The sequence below is a fragment of the Quercus suber genome, unplaced genomic scaffold, assembly GCF_002906115.3.
Source record: "Quercus suber isolate HL8 unplaced genomic scaffold, Cork oak 2.0 scaffold_859, whole genome shotgun sequence".
Lineage (NCBI taxonomy): Eukaryota > Viridiplantae > Streptophyta > Magnoliopsida > Fagales > Fagaceae > Quercus > Quercus suber.
Genome location: NW_027070289.1, coordinates 62,296 through 84,687, shown reverse-complemented (window position 1 = coordinate 84,687; position 22,392 = coordinate 62,296). Strand labels below are relative to the sequence as shown.

Below are 22,392 nucleotides of genomic sequence, written 5' to 3'. Positions count from 1 at the left end.
ACTTTTTAACATACCACCAACGTAACTACATTTATAACTATTTAAGCCATCCATGATATCTATTTCTTATTGATAATCATAAAATTTACAACTAGCAAAGGAACATAAAATAAAAATAAAAAATAAATGAAGGAAGAAAAAAAAGAAATGAAATTGAATGTCAATTAATAATTGTTATTTGGAAAATAAAAAGTGCTAAAGAGGAGTAAAAAATAAAATAGAGATGACTATACAGAGGACATTGAAAACTTTATAGTGCAATAAAATCAACAATTAAATATAATAATAAAAATTTTAACTTAAAACTAATAAAATTCTAACTAGGGATTATATATATATATATATATATAATCATAATCTTCATACACCATGACTTAAAAAAAATTATTGAATGGTTCTACCTCTTATTTAATGTCTATGTTATGCAAATCATCAACCAATAAATATATGATAATGGTAAAAAATGTTATAGATAAGATTATGAAAAATATGATAAAACTATGTCAAAAAAAAAAAAAAAAACTCTTTATAAAGTCTAGGGACTAAAATAGTATTTTATCTAAAAAATTATCACGCGCAACGCGCGGGTTTGCGACTAGTATCTATAATTTGCAATCACTTTGATGGGGTATTTGCAACCTTCCAGGCATACTTAGATAAGGTGGCTGGAAATCTTTCACCACCAACTTCATTAATGGGCACAGCATCACAAATTTCTTTCAAATCCTCTTGTGTAAGCTTCACTACCAAGGATCCAATGTTGTTGTCAAGATTCTTTAGTTGTCCCTGTAAATCATCCAATCAATGTTGAATTTAACTCCATGTTCAAATCAAATTTCATGAAACAGAATTTGTCAACTAAGCAAAGTCTAACAAAAAGGGGTCAAAGTTCTTTAGCTGGAGATGTAGTGGGAATATAATTGTCTAACCATACTGTTAGAGATATATTAGCCCATTAGCATAGGCCCAAATGGGCTAATATATCTCTAACACATACAATTGAAAAGCAGACTTCAATTTTTTATGGCAAGAAGAAAGAGCTATTGCTAGAAGTGAGCAAGCAGCCACATAAATAATTTGATCACATATTTGTGAAGATAGCAAAAGAATTTAAGAGATTAATATACCAGGGATTGGGATTATATCATCTCCCTGATGAAGAAGCCAGGCCAGAGCTAGCTGAGGGGGTGTGCAAGCATGCTTTGCAGCCAGGTTGGCAAGTCGGGCATATAGAAGTTTGTTCTTCTCTAAGTTCTCCCCCATGAACCTTGGATGCATGGCCTATGCCAGTAATATCAATAAGTACAAATACCAATATATAAGTATACATTGTCATCTTGCAGGGTATAAGGAGACAATGAAATTTAATAGTGGATTTGACATAAACACATCAAATAAAAAGATACTGAGTGGCGTGGCATTGTCAAAAGTTACACCAAGTAGCCACATACCAGCATACTCTCGTTAGGCAAGCTCTCCACGACTGCTTTCCCACCAAAGAACCCATGACCAAGAGGGCTATATGCCACAATCCCAATACCAAGCTCTCTGTGAGATTAACAAAAACTTTTAATGATGTTGTGAAATTTCGTGATATTCTATTGTTCTAAAAATATCTGATACATAACCCATCCTAAGGTCACGAAGACAAACTCTTTCACCAATGTTAACATTCAATTGGCTTTGAAATGCAAACAACAGAGCAATATACAAAACCTGCAAAGTGGAATTATCTCATCTTCAATATCATGGGTTCACAGAGAATACTTCATTTGTAAGGCAGTGATGGGATGAACTGCACGAGCTCTTCTTATTGTGTCTACGCTAGTTTCTGATAACCCAATGTATTTTATTTTTCCTTCCACCACCAGCTTCTTCAGCTCCCCCATCTATAGTGCCAAAATTGGTTATAATTTCTAACGCCAAAAGAAATGAAGTTTAAATGTAGTACAGTACATTGAAAAAAAAAAAATATATATATATATATATAAATTTAAAAATGAAAATATCTCTTGACACTGACGGTATCCTCTATTGGCACTGAAATGTCCACACGGTGTTGATAGTACAAATCAATATAGTCCACGTCAAGATACTTAAGACTAGCTTCACAGCATTGCCGTACATATTCAGGTGTACCCTTGACACCAAATTGACCTTCCTCTACTTTAGTAAAACCGAATTTTGTAGCTAGTTGAATTTTCTCCCTACCAAGCTGCTTCAGAGCCTAAAAAGAAAAGAGAATTGATTTTTAATCAATGTTAGAATATAGATGTTCCTAGAGCTACTTTGTCCAATTGGATGCAAATTGAAACCAAACATACACAGTCATTTACTTGGCATGCTTACAAAGCATGAGCTAAAATGACATTTTTCCTTTCAATATGATTAGAGAGTAACAGTACCTTGCCAACCATGATCTCATTATGATGGTCTCCGTAGATATCTGCAGTATCAAAGAAGGTTATACCCCTTTGAAAAGTTTCCTTTATAACAGAGCATCCAGCTTCATGTGATAAAGGAGCATTTAGTATTCCAGAGAGTCTGCCGCATCCAAAGCCCAATCTTGATACCTACACCCAAAAAAGGAAACCACAATAAGACCATTGAGGTGGTTTCTTGCAAGTAAAATTCATACCAATCCAATAACTTTCATTTATATGTAGTCTTAAGGTTGGAGGTGTTTTCAATTGATCAATACGATTGGTCTGTTTCTATGCTTTTAACAGATGAGATGAAGATGCTATCATGAAGCTCATATAATCTAAAAGAATATCTACTTTGTCTTTCTAGATATTAATCTGTTATCTGTATAAACCTTACCTCTAAAAGTTCACATTTGTTGCAACAAACTCTGAAGGCTTTGCCTAAATGACAAAACTTCATCTGTTTTCACAATTCTCATAACAGAAACAGCAGTCGATCTCACATGTGATTAACAATTGTGCAGTAGAAGTCTAATGCTAAATCACTTCAGTTGTCCAATTTCTCTATTCAAAGGCTTTTTTGCCACCCCTAGTTTGCTTTAGGACAAGCAGTAACTTCATACTTGTGGTTTACTCTGTGACACTCACACCCACTGCACTAAAAGTAAAGGAATAGCCAACAGTGGTTATTCTCTGTGGTTAGGTCATCTGTGGGTGTAATACAATTTAGATTACAGACTATCCATTGCCACATTTGAGTTCCTTTAGATTAATTAGACTGAAATCATTAGTGTTTTGTCCAAAATAAAGGTTTCTTTGCAAGCCTCACATTCTCCTATGTCAAAAAGTAGGATGAGAATCCTGTTATATTTAAGGCCCCAAAAAATGGATTTATGTAGCAGACCTCAAGGAACTAGAATTTAAAACTGAAGCAGTACTAAAATTGTCATTTCCTTTTTCTCAAAAAAAAAAAAAAAATGTCATTCTCCTTAAGAGTTAAGACTATATCTATATGTCATATTATATCCATAGGTATGCTGATGGTTGTCATATGTACTAATATTATTCTGGAGTAAATTTTTATGATCATTAGTGTGCAATGCGCTTCCCAGACGCACATTTGCGTTTCTCTTTTTTTTTTTTTTTCTTTTTTTCTTTTTTTAGCATTTTCAGACGAAAAGTTTGACTTTTTTGTGAACAGTACATACTGTGCACTGTTCACGAACCCATAAATTTCACTTTTTAATTACTTTTTCATTAAAAATGGGTCCCACGATACTATTCATACATTTTAAAATTATTTTGCTACAGTATTTTTCAGTTTCAGTTTTCAGCTCTATCCAAACTACAGTGTGTAATTTGCAAAATTTGTTATAATTTATGTGATGATGGCGGGTTTTTATAGTTTGGGCTGCAAATTGCAAATAACTCTAAAATTTAGGACAGTTTTCTACCATTGACCCGATCATTTTTTTCAATAATTCATACATACAAATACAGGGAGAAGAGATTTACATATTAGAAACATCAGCTCTTAGCCATTAACTTCCAACCATGCTAAGTAAAGATTAGAAAAACAGTCTACAATAGGAGAAGAAGAAGCTTACCTCCAGTCCCTGACTGCCAAGTCTTACTCTTGGAATTTGTATATGGGGCTTCTTCTCCATAGTTAAGAAACCACTACTTAGTTGAAAAGGTATTACTTTGGAAACGAAAATGTTCCTACTTCACAATTTTGTTGACTTCACAAATATGCTCATCGCCCCCAACTAATTTTCATAATTTTTTTTTATTTTTTTTATTTCATGGTTGAAGACTGATGGTATTTATTCCAACCCTAAAACAACATTATCATATCATAAATTAATCTCTTTTAAAAATATTTTAATGCCAGATTAGTTTATATTTTTTGTAACAACTGAATCCTTATTTATTTATAGATTATCATTGCGAAACAAAATTGGCTGATGAGTATTTTTTATACGACGTTGTGTCAACAGCGCCAAACCAAAGTTGGAGCCTCTACAGTCTACAGACTCTATATCTCCCCCAAGGCAATTTTAACTAATCATGCACCATTTCTTCGTATCTTTCTTTTTCTTTTTCTTTTTTTCTTTTTTCGAAGAGAGTTTTAACTTATGTTGTCTACTCATGATAATAATTATTTATTATCAAATCAAGATACCAATCGGTTTTTGGTGTAAGTGGAGATTGAATCCCCAAATTCCCTCGTATCAAAAGCATAGAAAACATATATAAAAAATGTATAAGCCAAAGAAAAAGTGAAACAGCTACTTTCATGACCTAAAATACAACAAAGCCATATTTCTGGAGAAAAAAAAAAGGTTACCTTTAATAAGTTAAACATTTTATAAAACTATTTTATATTTCTATTTCTACAAATATATCATGCAATTATTTTTGGGAGTGTTTGATTGGTATTATTCCTTTATGAGGTGGTACAAATTCTTCAAAATTATGTTATTCTTTTTAAGTTTCAAATAAATTATTCAAATTCTTCATCCACTTAAAGGTGATTATCATGATAATAAAAAATCATAACAAAATTACAGTTTTTTTTTTTATCCAAGATCGAAATTCTACTCTAGTCTAATTTAAATGTATGTGTGTGTAAAGCTCGCTCCTAAATACTTGAATCCTGGCCTTTGTCCCTCACACCCCACAAGCACTTATATTTGTGAAGTAACCATCGCAGTAAGGGTGCGTGGTGGTATAACAAAATTACACTTAATATTACACAAATATAGGCACACTCAAATGCATAATCAATATTGTGTTTTGATATAAATTCAATTATCACTTCCAAAATAACTAATTATTAACTTATACAAAAATCAAACCAAAGCTATAAGAAGGAAAGAGAGATTACTTGTGATGGGGAACTCAAAAATACAATATCAAAATGTATTAACCCAAAATAGAGTTTTAAAAAACACAATTGTGAAGACCAGATTTGGGCTGTGAACCCACTACGTGGAATGACTTAAACCCAAGAAGCCCAAAACAATAAATTTATAGAGAATAGGTTGAAAGATTGGGCTATAGTTTATCAAACAGATATTGGAATGGATTCAAGTAGGAGAATGAAAAGAAGTAGGATTATATTGAAGAAAAAACAGTCATCGGCAGGATCTGAGATGAACTGTTCTTGTTTATTATCCTTAAATTCGGTTACAAGTTTGATTCCTGAATGCTTAGTCCTTTTTATTATGATTTTCGATCCCCCTTTTATAAAGGACCTCTCTTCTTATATAGTTCCTTCTAAAGCATCTTGATCTTACACTTGTTGTTCACCTGCATTACCACTTAAGTGTTTGTCCCATCAGACACCTTTTCTGGTTATGTATGCCTTGGGGCAGCCAACTTTGTACTATTCAGGAGTCTTCTCCACATTAATGCAATCAGGAAAGTAGCTGCAGAACATTAAATGTGGTGGTGACAGTTTTCTTCCTAAGATATTTGAAGCCTTCTCTCGGTTTAATGTCTCCACAATATCTATTCATATCGACAGAACTTTCTAGGAGATTCTCTTCCGAGGAGACCCTTATCCTCGGCTTTTCTTGCTGAGTTTTTATGGCTAGAACCAACTCTTTTATTCGTTAACACGGTCTCTAATGACGGAGATTCTTTCTCCTCGGACTAGCCCTGATCGTCAACTTGGGCCATAGGCCCAATGGCCAAATGTATAATGGATTTCCGGACCTAATATCCCTACAACAATGATTCATCAACCTAAAGTAGAGTTGCAAGGAAGAATATAAAATCAAGAGAGATAGAATGATCACTTTTTCAAGAGAGAATATAAAATTTATAGAAAATAAGATGATATGGTAAAAGGTCAGAGAATGTATAAAATAAGTTGGGAAATTAATGATGGAAAGATGATGAGTTGAGAGAGAGAGAGAAAAGATGATTGATTATAGAGAATGTGTGAAGTGAAAACCCCAATATATATATATATATATATATAGATTACTAAACAAAATTGGTTGATGGGTATATTCTATATGACATTGAATGATTTCAATACATTTCTTTTCTTTTTTAATCAAAAAAGAGAAATTTATAAAGAATTGACAAAGGAATCCGGTCAAATTGGGTTTGGCAATTCATGAATGTAGTGTTGGTGGCTATGGAAAAGGTTGTGGTGCTAGCCACGGTGGTGACATGGAATTTTGTTTAGGGGAAGATGGTCTTCTTGTTTCAAAAACAAATAACAAAAATGATGTGAACCTTTTTGTAAAACCCACTATCGAGGTTCATTATAAATAGATTAACCTAGTATATGCTCGGACACAGCACCCATCTTCACAACACGCTCATCCAAATCCAATCCAATACAATCCCAAAATCTAGGAGACAACATTTTTTCTTCCAACATCTAAAGGGTCACCTGGTGTTGAGTATGCATGTTGTAGAAGTCTCACTTGGAGAAATAAATAATTTGAGTAATTAATATAACATAATTGAGTCTAAGTCCTCCTTAGGTTTAATCTTTTTTGCAAGCGGTGTCCTTAGGCATCAATTGGAGTTCCACCAAGGTATTATCTCCCTAGCATTGACCTCGATCATAGTCTCTCCAACATATTATCTTCCTGATGAATTGGACATTAAAGTAGTTCAAATATCCCAAACCATATGCCTTGGTTTGATTACCATACCTTCGGTTCTACTTTTTCTGTGTGTCCTGTTACCAAGTCATTAATACTCTAGAATAGTTTCTGTTGATGCCTAATTAGGCAAGACAGAAGCTAAAGCTGCTATACCTGTATAACTAATCCCTTAACAAATTTTTCCCAAAGTGAAAGTTCTGGAGAGGCTACAAATGTTCCACGAGACTTACGTCACAGGAAGATAATATAGTCCGAGAAACATTAGACTATGAAAAGCATATTAAAGGGATTACTATACACCAAAAAATCATTCACCGAGAAGAAATTTACCCCAAAGCTGTCATTAATCTACAGAACAAGAATTTTAAAAAGTGGAAGCAAAAAATGTGAGGCAGCTTAGATAAGAAAACAGATAGGACAATTTCCTACAAGTACACACCAAGATTTCAACATGACAATGATTTTATACGTACATAATTCGTTCATCACTCATCCACAATTCTCTGAAATAAATTCCTTCTCTCATCATATCAGCAACAGCAAGACATTTACTTTTTCACTCAATCATTATTCCAGAAAAAGCAATATAGTAAGAAAATAAAAAAGAACATTTACATAGAAGGATCCACTTCATTGTTCATAATTTGCAATTACTTTGGTGGAGTATTTGCAGACTTCCAAACATATTGAGAAAACATGTCATATTCTCGTTGTCCACCAACTTCACCAATGGGCACAGCATCATGAATTTCTTTCAAATCATCTTTTGTAAGCTTTACAGCCAATGAACCAATGTTGTTATCAAGGTTCCTAACTTTAGTTGTCCCTGCAAAATATCAAGAAGGAAACAAGAACCATCCATGTGATAAAAATCTCATGACATGCTCAAGACCATGTACACCCAATCAAGATTTAGGCATAGGTTAACAAAGGAAAAAATATATTTTCCATAACAAATGAAGATTAGGATTTCTTTTTGCATAGTCATGAAGAAACCAAACAAGAAGATACCAAATTAATTCAATCACATATAGCAAAATGGTGGCATTTATAAAGGAAAGAGATGACTATACCAGGGATAGGGATTATGTCAATTCCCTGATGGAGAAGCCATGCCAAAGCTAGTTGAGGAGTGGTGCAGGCATGTTTTGCAGCCAGATTAGAAAATTTGATATAAAGAAGTTTGTTTCTATCCAAATTCTCATCATTGAACCTTGGATGATAAACCTGTGACAGGAACAAGAATTTGAGTTTGCAATGCAAATTCCTCTGCCAAACAAGAAATCATTCACCCATATGTGTAATTCATAATCTGGTAGGACAGCTTCAAGGTTAGGAGTTAGAATCTGCAGGGAATTTCTTGCATAATCTAACTCATTCAAATTAATAAATCAAAAAACCATAATACAAAAATTAATATTGCTCATTATTAATTCATAGTCACATACCAACAAACTACCAGTGGGTAAGCTCTCAACAGCTCCCTTGCCACCAAAGAACCCACGACCAAGAGGACTATATGCCACTATCCCAATACCAAGCTCCCTGTAATAAAGTGGTGAAGCTTCATGAAGTAAATGATAAATTCTTCATTCATATTTTGAAATACTCTTAAGTGTATCTAATTCAGAACCAATCCCAAGATTGCAAAGGCTACAACTTTCACCTATGTACCTTACAAATTCGGTTTAACAATGCAAACATTAAATAGAGCTATATATCAACAAACCGGCAAAGTGGAATTATCTCGTCTTCAATTTCACGGGTCCACACAGAATACTCCATCTGTAAGGCAGTGATGGGATGAACTGCATGAGCTCTCCTTATTGTGTCTACACTAGCTTCTGATAACCCAATGTACTTTATCTTTCCTTCATTCACCAGCTTCTTGAGCTCTCCCATCTGCCCTACAGAATGCAAGTCAGATGTAAACAGCCATCACAATTTCAAATATGGTATTGTGCGTTCAAATAATAGATCAAGAGTTAGAAAAACATTTAAGAGGATAAAAAAGAAATCTCTTCATACTTACAGTATCCTCAATTGGCACTGAAAGGTCAACACGATGCTGATAGTAAAGATCAATGTAGCCTACATCAAGCCGTTTAAGACTAGCTTCACAGCATTTCCTGACATATTCAGGGGTGCCCTTTGCCCCATATTTACCCTCCCCTAATACAGTGACTCCAAATTTTGTAGCCAGTTGAATTTTATCCCGAGGAAGCTGCTTCAAAGCCTGTGAATAACAACAATACTGCAATCATTTTGGGGATATAAATTTTCCACCAGATAATTCCAACAAAAGATTCATATCTGAAAAAAAAAAAAAGTATTCTGGTTAAACCGTATTGCATATGCTGTGCAAAAACAATCGCATTCTTGCCATGTTTGAAGCATAAGTCAACTGGTCATATCATTTTTTGTGCCTTACTGCATTTATCTTAATTCATATTTTCACTCAATTTCCATGTTTGAATATTTCTCATTTAATTAAGAAAGAGATGAGTTTCCACAACCCCCAATGGGAAGAATGGGGCTGGGGGATGGTAAATAGAACAATAAAAATTGAATAATCAAAAAAATGAAACATGATCATTTGTATGCTCAATTTATCAGCTTCAAACTTCAAAATAAAAATAAAACATTACCTTCCCAACCATAATTTCATTATCATGATTATCTCCATAGAGATCTGATGTGTCAAAGAGGGTGATACCCCTGTTGAATACTTCCTTGATAACTGAACAACCATATTCATGAGAGTGAGGAGTGTTGTACACTCCTGACAGCCCCGCGCATCCAAAGCCCAATCTAGAAATCTTCAAACCAGAGAAGAACCCATTAAGAGAAAACATTAGTCTTAATCAAATGCAGTGCAAATAGTGATGAGAAGCTACAAAACTAAAACATTGGATTTCTTTATTCTTACTTTTTTTTTTTTTTTCTTTTTTTCTTTTTTTAGCATTTTCAGACGAAAAGTTTGACTTTTTTGTGAACAGTACATACTGTGCACTGTTCACGAACCCATAAATTTCACTTTTTAATTACTTTTTCATTAAAAATGGGTCCCACGATACTATTCATACATTTTAAAATTATTTTGCTACAGTATTTTTCAGTTTCAGTTTTCAGCTCTATCCAAACTACAGTGTGTAATTTGCAAAATTTGTTATAATTTATGTGATGATGGCGGGTTTTTATAGTTTGGGCTGCAAATTGCAAATAACTCTAAAATTTAGGACAGTTTTCTACCATTGACCCGATCATTTTTTTCAATAATTCATACATACAAATACAGGGAGAAGAGATTTACATATTAGAAACATCAGCTCTTAGCCATTAACTTCCAACCATGCTAAGTAAAGATTAGAAAAACAGTCTACAATAGGAGAAGAAGAAGCTTACCTCCAGTCCCTGACTGCCAAGTCTTACTCTTGGAATTTGTATATGGGGCTTCTTCTCCATAGTTAAGAAACCACTACTTAGTTGAAAAGGTATTACTTTGGAAACGAAAATGTTCCTACTTCACAATTTTGTTGACTTCACAAATATGCTCATCGCCCCCAACTAATTTTCATAATTTTTTTTTATTTTTTTTATTTCATGGTTGAAGACTGATGGTATTTATTCCAACCCTAAAACAACATTATCATATCATAAATTAATCTCTTTTAAAAATATTTTAATGCCAGATTAGTTTATATTTTTTGTAACAACTGAATCCTTATTTATTTATAGATTATCATTGCGAAACAAAATTGGCTGATGAGTATTTTTTATACGACGTTGTGTCAACAGCGCCAAACCAAAGTTGGAGCCTCTACAGTCTACAGACTCTATATCTCCCCCAAGGCAATTTTAACTAATCATGCACCATTTCTTCGTATCTTTCTTTTTCTTTTTCTTTTTTTCTTTTTTCGAAGAGAGTTTTAACTTATGTTGTCTACTCATGATAATAATTATTTATTATCAAATCAAGATACCAATCGGTTTTTGGTGTAAGTGGAGATTGAATCCCCAAATTCCCTCGTATCAAAAGCATAGAAAACATATATAAAAAATGTATAAGCCAAAGAAAAAGTGAAACAGCTACTTTCATGACCTAAAATACAACAAAGCCATATTTCTGGAGAAAAAAAAAAGGTTACCTTTAATAAGTTAAACATTTTATAAAACTATTTTATATTTCTATTTCTACAAATATATCATGCAATTATTTTTGGGAGTGTTTGATTGGTATTATTCCTTTATGAGGTGGTACAAATTCTTCAAAATTATGTTATTCTTTTTAAGTTTCAAATAAATTATTCAAATTCTTCATCCACTTAAAGGTGATTATCATGATAATAAAAAATCATAACAAAATTACAGTTTTTTTTTTTATCCAAGATCGAAATTCTACTCTAGTCTAATTTAAATGTATGTGTGTGTAAAGCTCGCTCCTAAATACTTGAATCCTGGCCTTTGTCCCTCACACCCCACAAGCACTTATATTTGTGAAGTAACCATCGCAGTAAGGGTGCGTGGTGGTATAACAAAATTACACTTAATATTACACAAATATAGGCACACTCAAATGCATAATCAATATTGTGTTTTGATATAAATTCAATTATCACTTCCAAAATAACTAATTATTAACTTATACAAAAATCAAACCAAAGCTATAAGAAGGAAAGAGAGATTACTTGTGATGGGGAACTCAAAAATACAATATCAAAATGTATTAACCCAAAATAGAGTTTTAAAAAACACAATTGTGAAGACCAGATTTGGGCTGTGAACCCACTACGTGGAATGACTTAAACCCAAGAAGCCCAAAACAATAAATTTATAGAGAATAGGTTGAAAGATTGGGCTATAGTTTATCAAACAGATATTGGAATGGATTCAAGTAGGAGAATGAAAAGAAGTAGGATTATATTGAAGAAAAAACAGTCATCGGCAGGATCTGAGATGAACTGTTCTTGTTTATTATCCTTAAATTCGGTTACAAGTTTGATTCCTGAATGCTTAGTCCTTTTTATTATGATTTTCGATCCCCCTTTTATAAAGGACCTCTCTTCTTATATAGTTCCTTCTAAAGCATCTTGATCTTACACTTGTTGTTCACCTGCATTACCACTTAAGTGTTTGTCCCATCAGACACCTTTTCTGGTTATGTATGCCTTGGGGCAGCCAACTTTGTACTATTCAGGAGTCTTCTCCACATTAATGCAATCAGGAAAGTAGCTGCAGAACATTAAATGTGGTGGTGACAGTTTTCTTCCTAAGATATTTGAAGCCTTCTCTCGGTTTAATGTCTCCACAATATCTATTCATATCGACAGAACTTTCTAGGAGATTCTCTTCCGAGGAGACCCTTATCCTCGGCTTTTCTTGCTGAGTTTTTATGGCTAGAACCAACTCTTTTATTCGTTAACACGGTCTCTAATGACGGAGATTCTTTCTCCTCGGACTAGCCCTGATCGTCAACTTGGGCCATAGGCCCAATGGCCAAATGTATAATGGATTTCCGGACCTAATATCCCTACAACAATGATTCATCAACCTAAAGTAGAGTTGCAAGGAAGAATATAAAATCAAGAGAGATAGAATGATCACTTTTTCAAGAGAGAATATAAAATTTATAGAAAATAAGATGATATGGTAAAAGGTCAGAGAATGTATAAAATAAGTTGGGAAATTAATGATGGAAAGATGATGAGTTGAGAGAGAGAGAGAAAAGATGATTGATTATAGAGAATGTGTGAAGTGAAAACCCCAATATATATATATATATATATATAGATTACTAAACAAAATTGGTTGATGGGTATATTCTATATGACATTGAATGATTTCAATACATTTCTTTTCTTTTTTAATCAAAAAAGAGAAATTTATAAAGAATTGACAAAGGAATCCGGTCAAATTGGGTTTGGCAATTCATGAATGTAGTGTTGGTGGCTATGGAAAAGGTTGTGGTGCTAGCCACGGTGGTGACATGGAATTTTGTTTAGGGGAAGATGGTCTTCTTGTTTCAAAAACAAATAACAAAAATGATGTGAACCTTTTTGTAAAACCCACTATCGAGGTTCATTATAAATAGATTAACCTAGTATATGCTCGGACACAGCACCCATCTTCACAACACGCTCATCCAAATCCAATCCAATACAATCCCAAAATCTAGGAGACAACATTTTTTCTTCCAACATCTAAAGGGTCACCTGGTGTTGAGTATGCATGTTGTAGAAGTCTCACTTGGAGAAATAAATAATTTGAGTAATTAATATAACATAATTGAGTCTAAGTCCTCCTTAGGTTTAATCTTTTTTGCAAGCGGTGTCCTTAGGCATCAATTGGAGTTCCACCAAGGTATTATCTCCCTAGCATTGACCTCGATCATAGTCTCTCCAACATATTATCTTCCTGATGAATTGGACATTAAAGTAGTTCAAATATCCCAAACCATATGCCTTGGTTTGATTACCATACCTTCGGTTCTACTTTTTCTGTGTGTCCTGTTACCAAGTCATTAATACTCTAGAATAGTTTCTGTTGATGCCTAATTAGGCAAGACAGAAGCTAAAGCTGCTATACCTGTATAACTAATCCCTTAACAAATTTTTCCCAAAGTGAAAGTTCTGGAGAGGCTACAAATGTTCCACGAGACTTACGTCACAGGAAGATAATATAGTCCGAGAAACATTAGACTATGAAAAGCATATTAAAGGGATTACTATACACCAAAAAATCATTCACCGAGAAGAAATTTACCCCAAAGCTGTCATTAATCTACAGAACAAGAATTTTAAAAAGTGGAAGCAAAAAATGTGAGGCAGCTTAGATAAGAAAACAGATAGGACAATTTCCTACAAGTACACACCAAGATTTCAACATGACAATGATTTTATACGTACATAATTCGTTCATCACTCATCCACAATTCTCTGAAATAAATTCCTTCTCTCATCATATCAGCAACAGCAAGACATTTACTTTTTCACTCAATCATTATTCCAGAAAAAGCAATATAGTAAGAAAATAAAAAAGAACATTTACATAGAAGGATCCACTTCATTGTTCATAATTTGCAATTACTTTGGTGGAGTATTTGCAGACTTCCAAACATATTGAGAAAACATGTCATATTCTCGTTGTCCACCAACTTCACCAATGGGCACAGCATCATGAATTTCTTTCAAATCATCTTTTGTAAGCTTTACAGCCAATGAACCAATGTTGTTATCAAGGTTCCTAACTTTAGTTGTCCCTGCAAAATATCAAGAAGGAAACAAGAACCATCCATGTGATAAAAATCTCATGACATGCTCAAGACCATGTACACCCAATCAAGATTTAGGCATAGGTTAACAAAGGAAAAAATATATTTTCCATAACAAATGAAGATTAGGATTTCTTTTTGCATAGTCATGAAGAAACCAAACAAGAAGATACCAAATTAATTCAATCACATATAGCAAAATGGTGGCATTTATAAAGGAAAGAGATGACTATACCAGGGATAGGGATTATGTCAATTCCCTGATGGAGAAGCCATGCCAAAGCTAGTTGAGGAGTGGTGCAGGCATGTTTTGCAGCCAGATTAGAAAATTTGATATAAAGAAGTTTGTTTCTATCCAAATTCTCATCATTGAACCTTGGATGATAAACCTGTGACAGGAACAAGAATTTGAGTTTGCAATGCAAATTCCTCTGCCAAACAAGAAATCATTCACCCATATGTGTAATTCATAATCTGGTAGGACAGCTTCAAGGTTAGGAGTTAGAATCTGCAGGGAATTTCTTGCATAATCTAACTCATTCAAATTAATAAATCAAAAAACCATAATACAAAAATTAATATTGCTCATTATTAATTCATAGTCACATACCAACAAACTACCAGTGGGTAAGCTCTCAACAGCTCCCTTGCCACCAAAGAACCCACGACCAAGAGGACTATATGCCACTATCCCAATACCAAGCTCCCTGTAATAAAGTGGTGAAGCTTCATGAAGTAAATGATAAATTCTTCATTCATATTTTGAAATACTCTTAAGTGTATCTAATTCAGAACCAATCCCAAGATTGCAAAGGCTACAACTTTCACCTATGTACCTTACAAATTCGGTTTAACAATGCAAACATTAAATAGAGCTATATATCAACAAACCGGCAAAGTGGAATTATCTCGTCTTCAATTTCACGGGTCCACACAGAATACTCCATCTGTAAGGCAGTGATGGGATGAACTGCATGAGCTCTCCTTATTGTGTCTACACTAGCTTCTGATAACCCAATGTACTTTATCTTTCCTTCATTCACCAGCTTCTTGAGCTCTCCCATCTGCCCTACAGAATGCAAGTCAGATGTAAACAGCCATCACAATTTCAAATATGGTATTGTGCGTTCAAATAATAGATCAAGAGTTAGAAAAACATTTAAGAGGATAAAAAAGAAATCTCTTCATACTTACAGTATCCTCAATTGGCACTGAAAGGTCAACACGATGCTGATAGTAAAGATCAATGTAGCCTACATCAAGCCGTTTAAGACTAGCTTCACAGCATTTCCTGACATATTCAGGGGTGCCCTTTGCCCCATATTTACCCTCCCCTAATACAGTGACTCCAAATTTTGTAGCCAGTTGAATTTTATCCCGAGGAAGCTGCTTCAAAGCCTGTGAATAACAACAATACTGCAATCATTTTGGGGATATAAATTTTCCACCAGATAATTCCAACAAAAGATTCATATCTGAAAAAAAAAAAAAGTATTCTGGTTAAACCGTATTGCATATGCTGTGCAAAAACAATCGCATTCTTGCCATGTTTGAAGCATAAGTCAACTGGTCATATCATTTTTTGTGCCTTACTGCATTTATCTTAATTCATATTTTCACTCAATTTCCATGTTTGAATATTTCTCATTTAATTAAGAAAGAGATGAGTTTCCACAACCCCCAATGGGAAGAATGGGGCTGGGGGATGGTAAATAGAACAATAAAAATTGAATAATCAAAAAAATGAAACATGATCATTTGTATGCTCAATTTATCAGCTTCAAACTTCAAAATAAAAATAAAACATTACCTTCCCAACCATAATTTCATTATCATGATTATCTCCATAGAGATCTGATGTGTCAAAGAGGGTGATACCCCTGTTGAATACTTCCTTGATAACTGAACAACCATATTCATGAGAGTGAGGAGTGTTGTACACTCCTGACAGCCCCGCGCATCCAAAGCCCAATCTAGAAATCTTCAAACCAGAGAAGAACCCATTAAGAGAAAACATTAGTCTTAATCAAATGCAGTGCAAATAGTGATGAGAAGCTACAAAACTAAAACATTGGATTTCTTTATTCTTGGTAGGTCAAGTTAACACTTAGTCCCCAAGGTCAGCTCTATTTATCTATTAATTTCTCTAGATCTTACACAAGAAGTTACTTTCATAATGCTGGTAACGCGTTCAAGATTACTCCTTCGAGTGCAGGATCCTAAATTCTAATCCCATGGTTCAACATGATCTTTTTGTAATTAATAGGGGAAAAAAAAACCTTGCTAGATGTGACTTCGCAATTATTTCTTTATCAAATTTCTTATGCTGGATGACTCTGAAAGGCCTTGATTGAATTACAAAACCTATTATTGGAAGTTGTAGGAAAATAGTGAAGATTTGCATCTGCTTTTGTGATCATAGAAATCCCCCATTGTAACTTTCAAATTGTAAAAAGAAAAAAAAATGCAAATGGCAGCGGATGAAGAATCAATTTTTAAATTAATTATCATGTAATATTGTTCTTTCTGGCTGATATATTTTTCGAATAAGATTCTAGCATCCCAATAAATCCTAGAAAGCAAATCTTACACACTGTGATTGAAAAAGTTAAAATAAGATAGACTCTACAAAGTGCACACCTATATAATAAAATTTGCAACTTGAGAACATGTGATGTTAGTGTTGTTCCATTAAACACTTGGAGTATAGTAGTATACACACCGCAGTAAATATCAGACAGGCAGCTATTGTCGAAACTAGATAGAAAGCCCAAGAAATGGATGCGAATCACAGTTGCAGTTGGTTTAACACTTATTTAATATATGAGCAAAATGAAGAGTGTCCATCTAACAAAATAAATGACTTCTCCAAAATGTTAGGAGAGAAGGAAGTGACAAACAAAGTTACCTCCAATCCCTGACTGCCAAGTTTCACTCTTGGGATCTGGATTTGGGGCTTCTCCTCCATTCTTGACAAACAAGAGCTTTGCAATGCTAGCCAAGATGTTTCAATGAAAAGTACTTCTCTTTCAAATCTTACAAGGTGCCGTAGTTTAGTCTTTTCCCACCAATACAATTATTGCTCCTAATACAGTTTGGTGGCTAGCAGAGTGCAGACGTTGACTTTTTTTCTTTTTCTTTTTTCAATCCCTGGTTTTTTACCTGAAGCATATTGTAGTCGGTGAGGGGAGAGGCACACGGTACACATGTAACACTTGAGCAAAGGATTTTTGAAGTCGGTCATGGATTTTTGTCTGAATAGTCATGAATACAAAATATTAACTGGAACCAGTCCGCTACACACCTAAATTCACACATAATCATTTAATTTAATATTTTTAAGTGTCTGTGATTAAATTATAATACTTATATTTGGAATTACCACCCGAGGTACCTGATCAAAAATTGGAATTATTGTACACTAATCACTAGTCCATGCTTAAATATGCTGTGAAATTAGACGTGGGTGTAGCTGAGTCCCTATAGTTGTACATTTTGTACTTTGGCCGTTTGGGTTTTTAAAGAGAGTTCTTGTACTACTATTATTATCTCCTGATTTCATATATAGTTAAGCTGAGAGTACTTGTGCTACTGTTATTATCTCCTGATTTTATATATAGTTAAACTGTGATCTTATGTGTGTTTATTAATTATTTTTGTCTTTACTATTAAGTCACTAACCGAAGAAAAAAAAAAGAAGTCTTTACTATGACTAGTTTGAATGTTGTGGGTGCTAGTTGCACAACAAGTGCTATCAAAGCAAGGTTAAGATTAAATCTTTTAGATAGTTAAAATATAGTAAAGATGATAAGCATCAAGCATAGAGTAGAGAAATTTTGTGGTAAGGAAAAATTTTCTTTTTGGCAAAGGTAAATAATGGACCTCTTAATCTTACAAGGAGTTAGAAATACCTTAACCCCAAAAAAATGAGTGACAGTCCAAGAAGAGATGAATGAGAATGCAACCAATGCAATTTGTCTCAGCGTAAGTGGGTTGCTCATTCATAATATCCTAGAAGCATAAAAAGCATAACAGATTTGGAAGAAATTACAAGATCTCTATATGAGAAAGAATCAAACAAGCAAATTGTACGTGAAAAAGCACTTTATGACCTGCAAATGAAGGAATGATCGTATCTATTGGAGCATTTCAACATGTTGCATACTCAGTTATCAAATTTTGGGGTAAAGCTTGAGGATAAAATGAAACTTCTATTAGCATGGCTTCCACATCTTTTGATTACCTAGTGAATATGTTGATGTTTGAGAAAGAGACACTAGAACTCTAAGAGCTAGACTTGTTGTGAAGCAAAGTCAAACAATTGTAGTAGAAGCAAGTATAAAAACAAAGAGCTCTAACAAGAAAAGATCTCTATCAAGATCGCGTGCAAAGAATGATGTAGAATGATTTTATTGTCACAAGAAATGAAACTACAAATTGTAATAGACCACTTGCCTCAAGTATATATCCTTAAAAGCCCTCCATTTATAAGCAAAATTCTAACACATGGGTAAGCTTTACACCATTCCAGATTTGTCCAGGCCTATAAATCCAAAACACCAAAACATGTCCAGGCCTAGAGAATGATGCTACCCAAGCTGCTTATCTCATCACCCTTTAAATAATTGAAGTACTAGAAATAGTAGAAGTAATATCAATAATTAATAATGTAATTGCTATAACTAATAATGCGAATATTGTGGATTACCTAATACCTTTACTACATGTAAATGAACCTGAAACTTATATTAATGGTCTTCAGATATTTTATTACTTGTTTAGAAGTTAAAACTTCTCTCTCTCCCTTGTACGTGTGTATTTGTTTCTCAAAAAATAAAAATAAAAGTTAGTAAATAATATCAATTAAACGTTTGGTGGCCTATGACGCTTATAAAATCCTATGATTGGTGGCTATTCTACAACCCAACACACAAGAAAAACCTCACCGACTAAAATTTGGTATTGACAACTTGATGACTCCAGTGAGTACACCAAAAGATTCAAACCCAAATATTACTATTATTTTGCATATTATAATGTAGATAATATGTAATATAATATGCACAACATATAAAATAAAATTACATAATAAAGGAATAATAACGCAAACAACAATGTTCTGTCCTTTTAAATCATGTAGGTTTAAAGACAATTACTTCCGCTAGAAAAAGTTTTGGAGAGGATACATAGCAATGTGCATTTCAAAATTGTTTAACATCCAAGAAATTAAGATGTGATAGCTTCATGAAGTGATAAAATAATGTCAAGCATAGTAACTGAATCAGCATACAACAAAATTCATTTATGGATGAGTTCTCTCTCTTATGCTGTTATGCATCAGTTACTTGGAACAGAAAAGAATTACAAAACAATCGAAGCTGGCAATACGAGCATAACAACTGTTTGATTAAACATGCATAAGTTTTCTTCAAGAAAATTCCCTCTGGCGTGACTTTTTTTTTTTCATGAACAATCTCAACTCAACTACACACAGCTTTGGTCCTAGCTAACTGAATAAGAGCCGGCTCCATGGATCTTTTTTCACTCATCAGCGCAGGCTACATGTCTTTATCTGCAGTTTTCCTGAAAAAAAAAAAGTTAGAAAGGGAATCACTTTAAAATTAAAAGGATCTTAATATTGTTCTGCCTTTATGAATATAGTTTGTGATTACTTTGGTGGGGTATTTGCAAACTTCCAAGCATACTGAGGAAGGGAAATTAGTCTATGGCCAACAACTTCATCAATGGGCACAGCATCACAAATTTCTTTCAAATCATCTTCGGAGAGCTTTACAGCCAAAGAACCAATGTTGGTATCAAGGTTTCTAACTTTAGTTGTACCTGTATAACATCGACGAGAGAGAGAGAGAGAGAGAGAAAGAGAGAGAGAGAGAGAGAGAGAGAGAGAGAGAGAGAGAAGAAAAATCATCCATGGGACAAAAATCTCAAAACATGCCTAAAAACAATGCTTATCAATCAAGATAATAAATAAGTACTGGTTGATAAAGAAAAATTGTAGTTTCTTTCTCAATAATTAAAACAGAAATACATCAAACCAGATAAATAATTATTAATAACTCAGTTTTGCATGGTAATGAATAAAACTATTATTAAGTTAATTACATGAAGAAAAAGAATTGAAAGAGTCAATTATACCAGGTATTGGAATGATGTCGTCACCCTGATGGAGAAGCCATGCTAAAGCCAGTTGAGGAGTAGCACAGGCATGCTTCTCAGCCAGGTTGGCAAGTTTGCTATAAAGAATTTTGTTCTTCTCTAAATTCTCCCCAGTGAACCTTGGAAATTTATTCTGTGACAAGAACATAGATATGACTTTTAAAAGCACATTCTAGTATTTATATTACAAACAAAAAAAACAGGAAGTCATTCACTAATATTTTCATGTTAGTAAGATAGTCTGTCTTTAGCAAAAATTAAGATAACTTACCATTCATATGCATTATGCAGTATATATACAGACAAAGTGATTCCTCGAAAGCAGAAAGTTAAGACAACATTTTATTTCATGTAACATACCAATACACTCTCAGTGGGCAAGCTCTCAAGAACTGCCTTCCCAGCAAAGAACCCACGGCCAAGAGGACTGTATGCAACAATTCCAATACCAAGCTCCCTACAAGTAAAATAGGTGGCAGATCACTTGAATCATGCAGCACAAATTCTTTAAGGGGTTTGAGAATAATCAAGAACAGAAAAATATAAATAAACTTTGGAGGAATCAGCATTAAAATGGGATAAAAACCTTAGAATCATCGCTTAGGGTTAGCTGAACCCAGTATCAAACTATTGGAAAAATTCCAACTGAAATTTTACAAATCAAACAAGCTGTAAATATTACTGAACTCTAAATTCTTTGAATATAGTTCCAAACTTATCAGATCAGTTAGGAAAGGACACAATACTAACAAATGATATTAGTTTTATTATTTAGTAAGAAAAAAAAATCCAACTAGGAAAAGGAAATGATGTTTAGCAAATTACATAAGAAAGTGAATAAAATAAATTAAATCATATAAATTAATTGATTGAGCTTAAACCCAATTGGTATTAGGCCATATCCATAAAATCACTTGTTGGACCAACTTTTTGGGTCAATGTTCATGTGTATGTGTAATTGAAGCCATGAAGGCTTGTATAGTTGTATCTCGTGCCTGCTCAGCTGCTCCCCAACTTGACAAAATATATGACATCCTAAATTTCTTTTTCTTCTATTAAAAAAATTCCTAATTTTGTTTTGTCCGATTTTGTAATATTCCTCATGTAGCAAATGCAACAGAATTCTAATATCATGAAGATTGAAGTATTTGACATATGTCTACAAACTTATAAATTGAGATTAAAAATGAACACACTGGATAAGTAGATATTAACGAACCGGCAAACTGGAATGATCTCATCTTCAATATCACGGACCCAAAGGGAATACTCTATTTGTAAGGCAGTGATGGGGTGAACTGCGTGGGCTCTCCTTATTGTGTCCACGCTAGCTTCTGACAACCCAATATATTTTATCTTTCCTTCCTCCACCAGCTTCTTAAGCTCCCCCATCTTCCTTACATAAAAGTTAAACAAAGCAGCATTAATCTAGATTGAACATTAGGTACATTAAATTAATGGATAGAGCCTAGGAACAAAACTAATTTAGTAACATTTTTCACAGCTTATTAAGCTGGCAAGGTGTAGTTAAAGTAATATCACATAGGCTTGTTATTGATATTATTGCATCAATTACAACATATCATGTTAGTAGTTGGGAAAAATATTAGTATAAAAATTTTGTGTCACTAGATTTTGAGAAGACAAATAAAAATTGGATGCTTACAGTATCCTCGATTGGCACTGTAGTGTCAATGCGATGTGGATAGTAGAGATCAATGTAGTCAGTGTCAAGTCGCTTAAGACTAGCTTCACAGCATTGCCGAACATATTCAGGGGTGCCCCTTACGCCGTAGTGACCATATTGATCCCCCTCTAACTTGACCACACCAAATTTGGTAGCCACTTGAACTTTTTCTCGAGGAAGTTGTTTCAAAGCCTAACA

General features: G+C 33.7%; 3 protein-coding genes and 1 pseudogene across 3 annotated transcripts in view; all 4 read right to left on the bottom strand.

Annotated features, from left to right (window-relative positions):
- Positions 1-615: 615 nt before the first annotated feature.
- Positions 616-4,093, bottom strand: LOC111993913 (perakine reductase-like; annotated as a pseudogene).
- A 3,339-nt stretch (positions 4,094-7,432) lies between these two features.
- On the bottom strand, positions 7,433-9,930 carry LOC136065134 (perakine reductase-like). Its single transcript, XM_065767903.1, has 6 exons — positions 9,709-9,930; positions 9,093-9,296; positions 8,790-8,962; positions 8,509-8,605; positions 8,134-8,287; positions 7,433-7,886 (listed from the first exon to the last, which is right to left on the bottom strand). Exons 1-6 carry the CDS (start codon positions 9,913-9,915, stop codon positions 7,711-7,713), a joined length of 1,011 nt encoding a protein of 336 aa, XP_065623975.1. The 5' UTR covers positions 9,916-9,930; the 3' UTR covers positions 7,433-7,710.
- A 3,934-nt stretch (positions 9,931-13,864) lies between these two features.
- LOC111993914 (perakine reductase) lies at positions 13,865-17,525 on the bottom strand. The gene is made up of 7 exons (XM_065767902.1): positions 17,239-17,525; positions 16,141-16,311; positions 15,525-15,728; positions 15,222-15,394; positions 14,941-15,037; positions 14,566-14,719; positions 13,865-14,318 (listed from the first exon to the last, which is right to left on the bottom strand). The coding sequence occupies exons 1-7, from the start codon at positions 17,296-17,298 to the stop codon at positions 14,143-14,145; spliced, it is 1,035 nt and encodes a 344-aa protein (XP_065623974.1). The 5' UTR covers positions 17,299-17,525; the 3' UTR covers positions 13,865-14,142.
- Positions 17,526-19,588: 2,063 nt separating this feature from the next.
- The window catches only part of LOC111993908 (perakine reductase), an 8,392-nt gene continuing 5,588 nt past the window's right edge, over positions 19,589-22,392 (bottom strand). Inside the window, exons 2-7 of the mRNA XM_065767899.1 lie at positions 22,174-22,386; positions 21,727-21,899; positions 20,868-20,964; positions 20,487-20,640; positions 20,003-20,171; positions 19,589-19,913 (exon numbers count right to left, since the gene is read on the bottom strand). Coding sequence (XP_065623971.1) covers positions 19,889-19,913; positions 20,003-20,171; positions 20,487-20,640; positions 20,868-20,964; positions 21,727-21,899; positions 22,174-22,386 — 831 coding nt within the window. The 3' untranslated portion in view covers positions 19,589-19,888. The remainder of the gene's footprint in view (positions 19,914-20,002; positions 20,172-20,486; positions 20,641-20,867; positions 20,965-21,726; positions 21,900-22,173; positions 22,387-22,392) is intronic.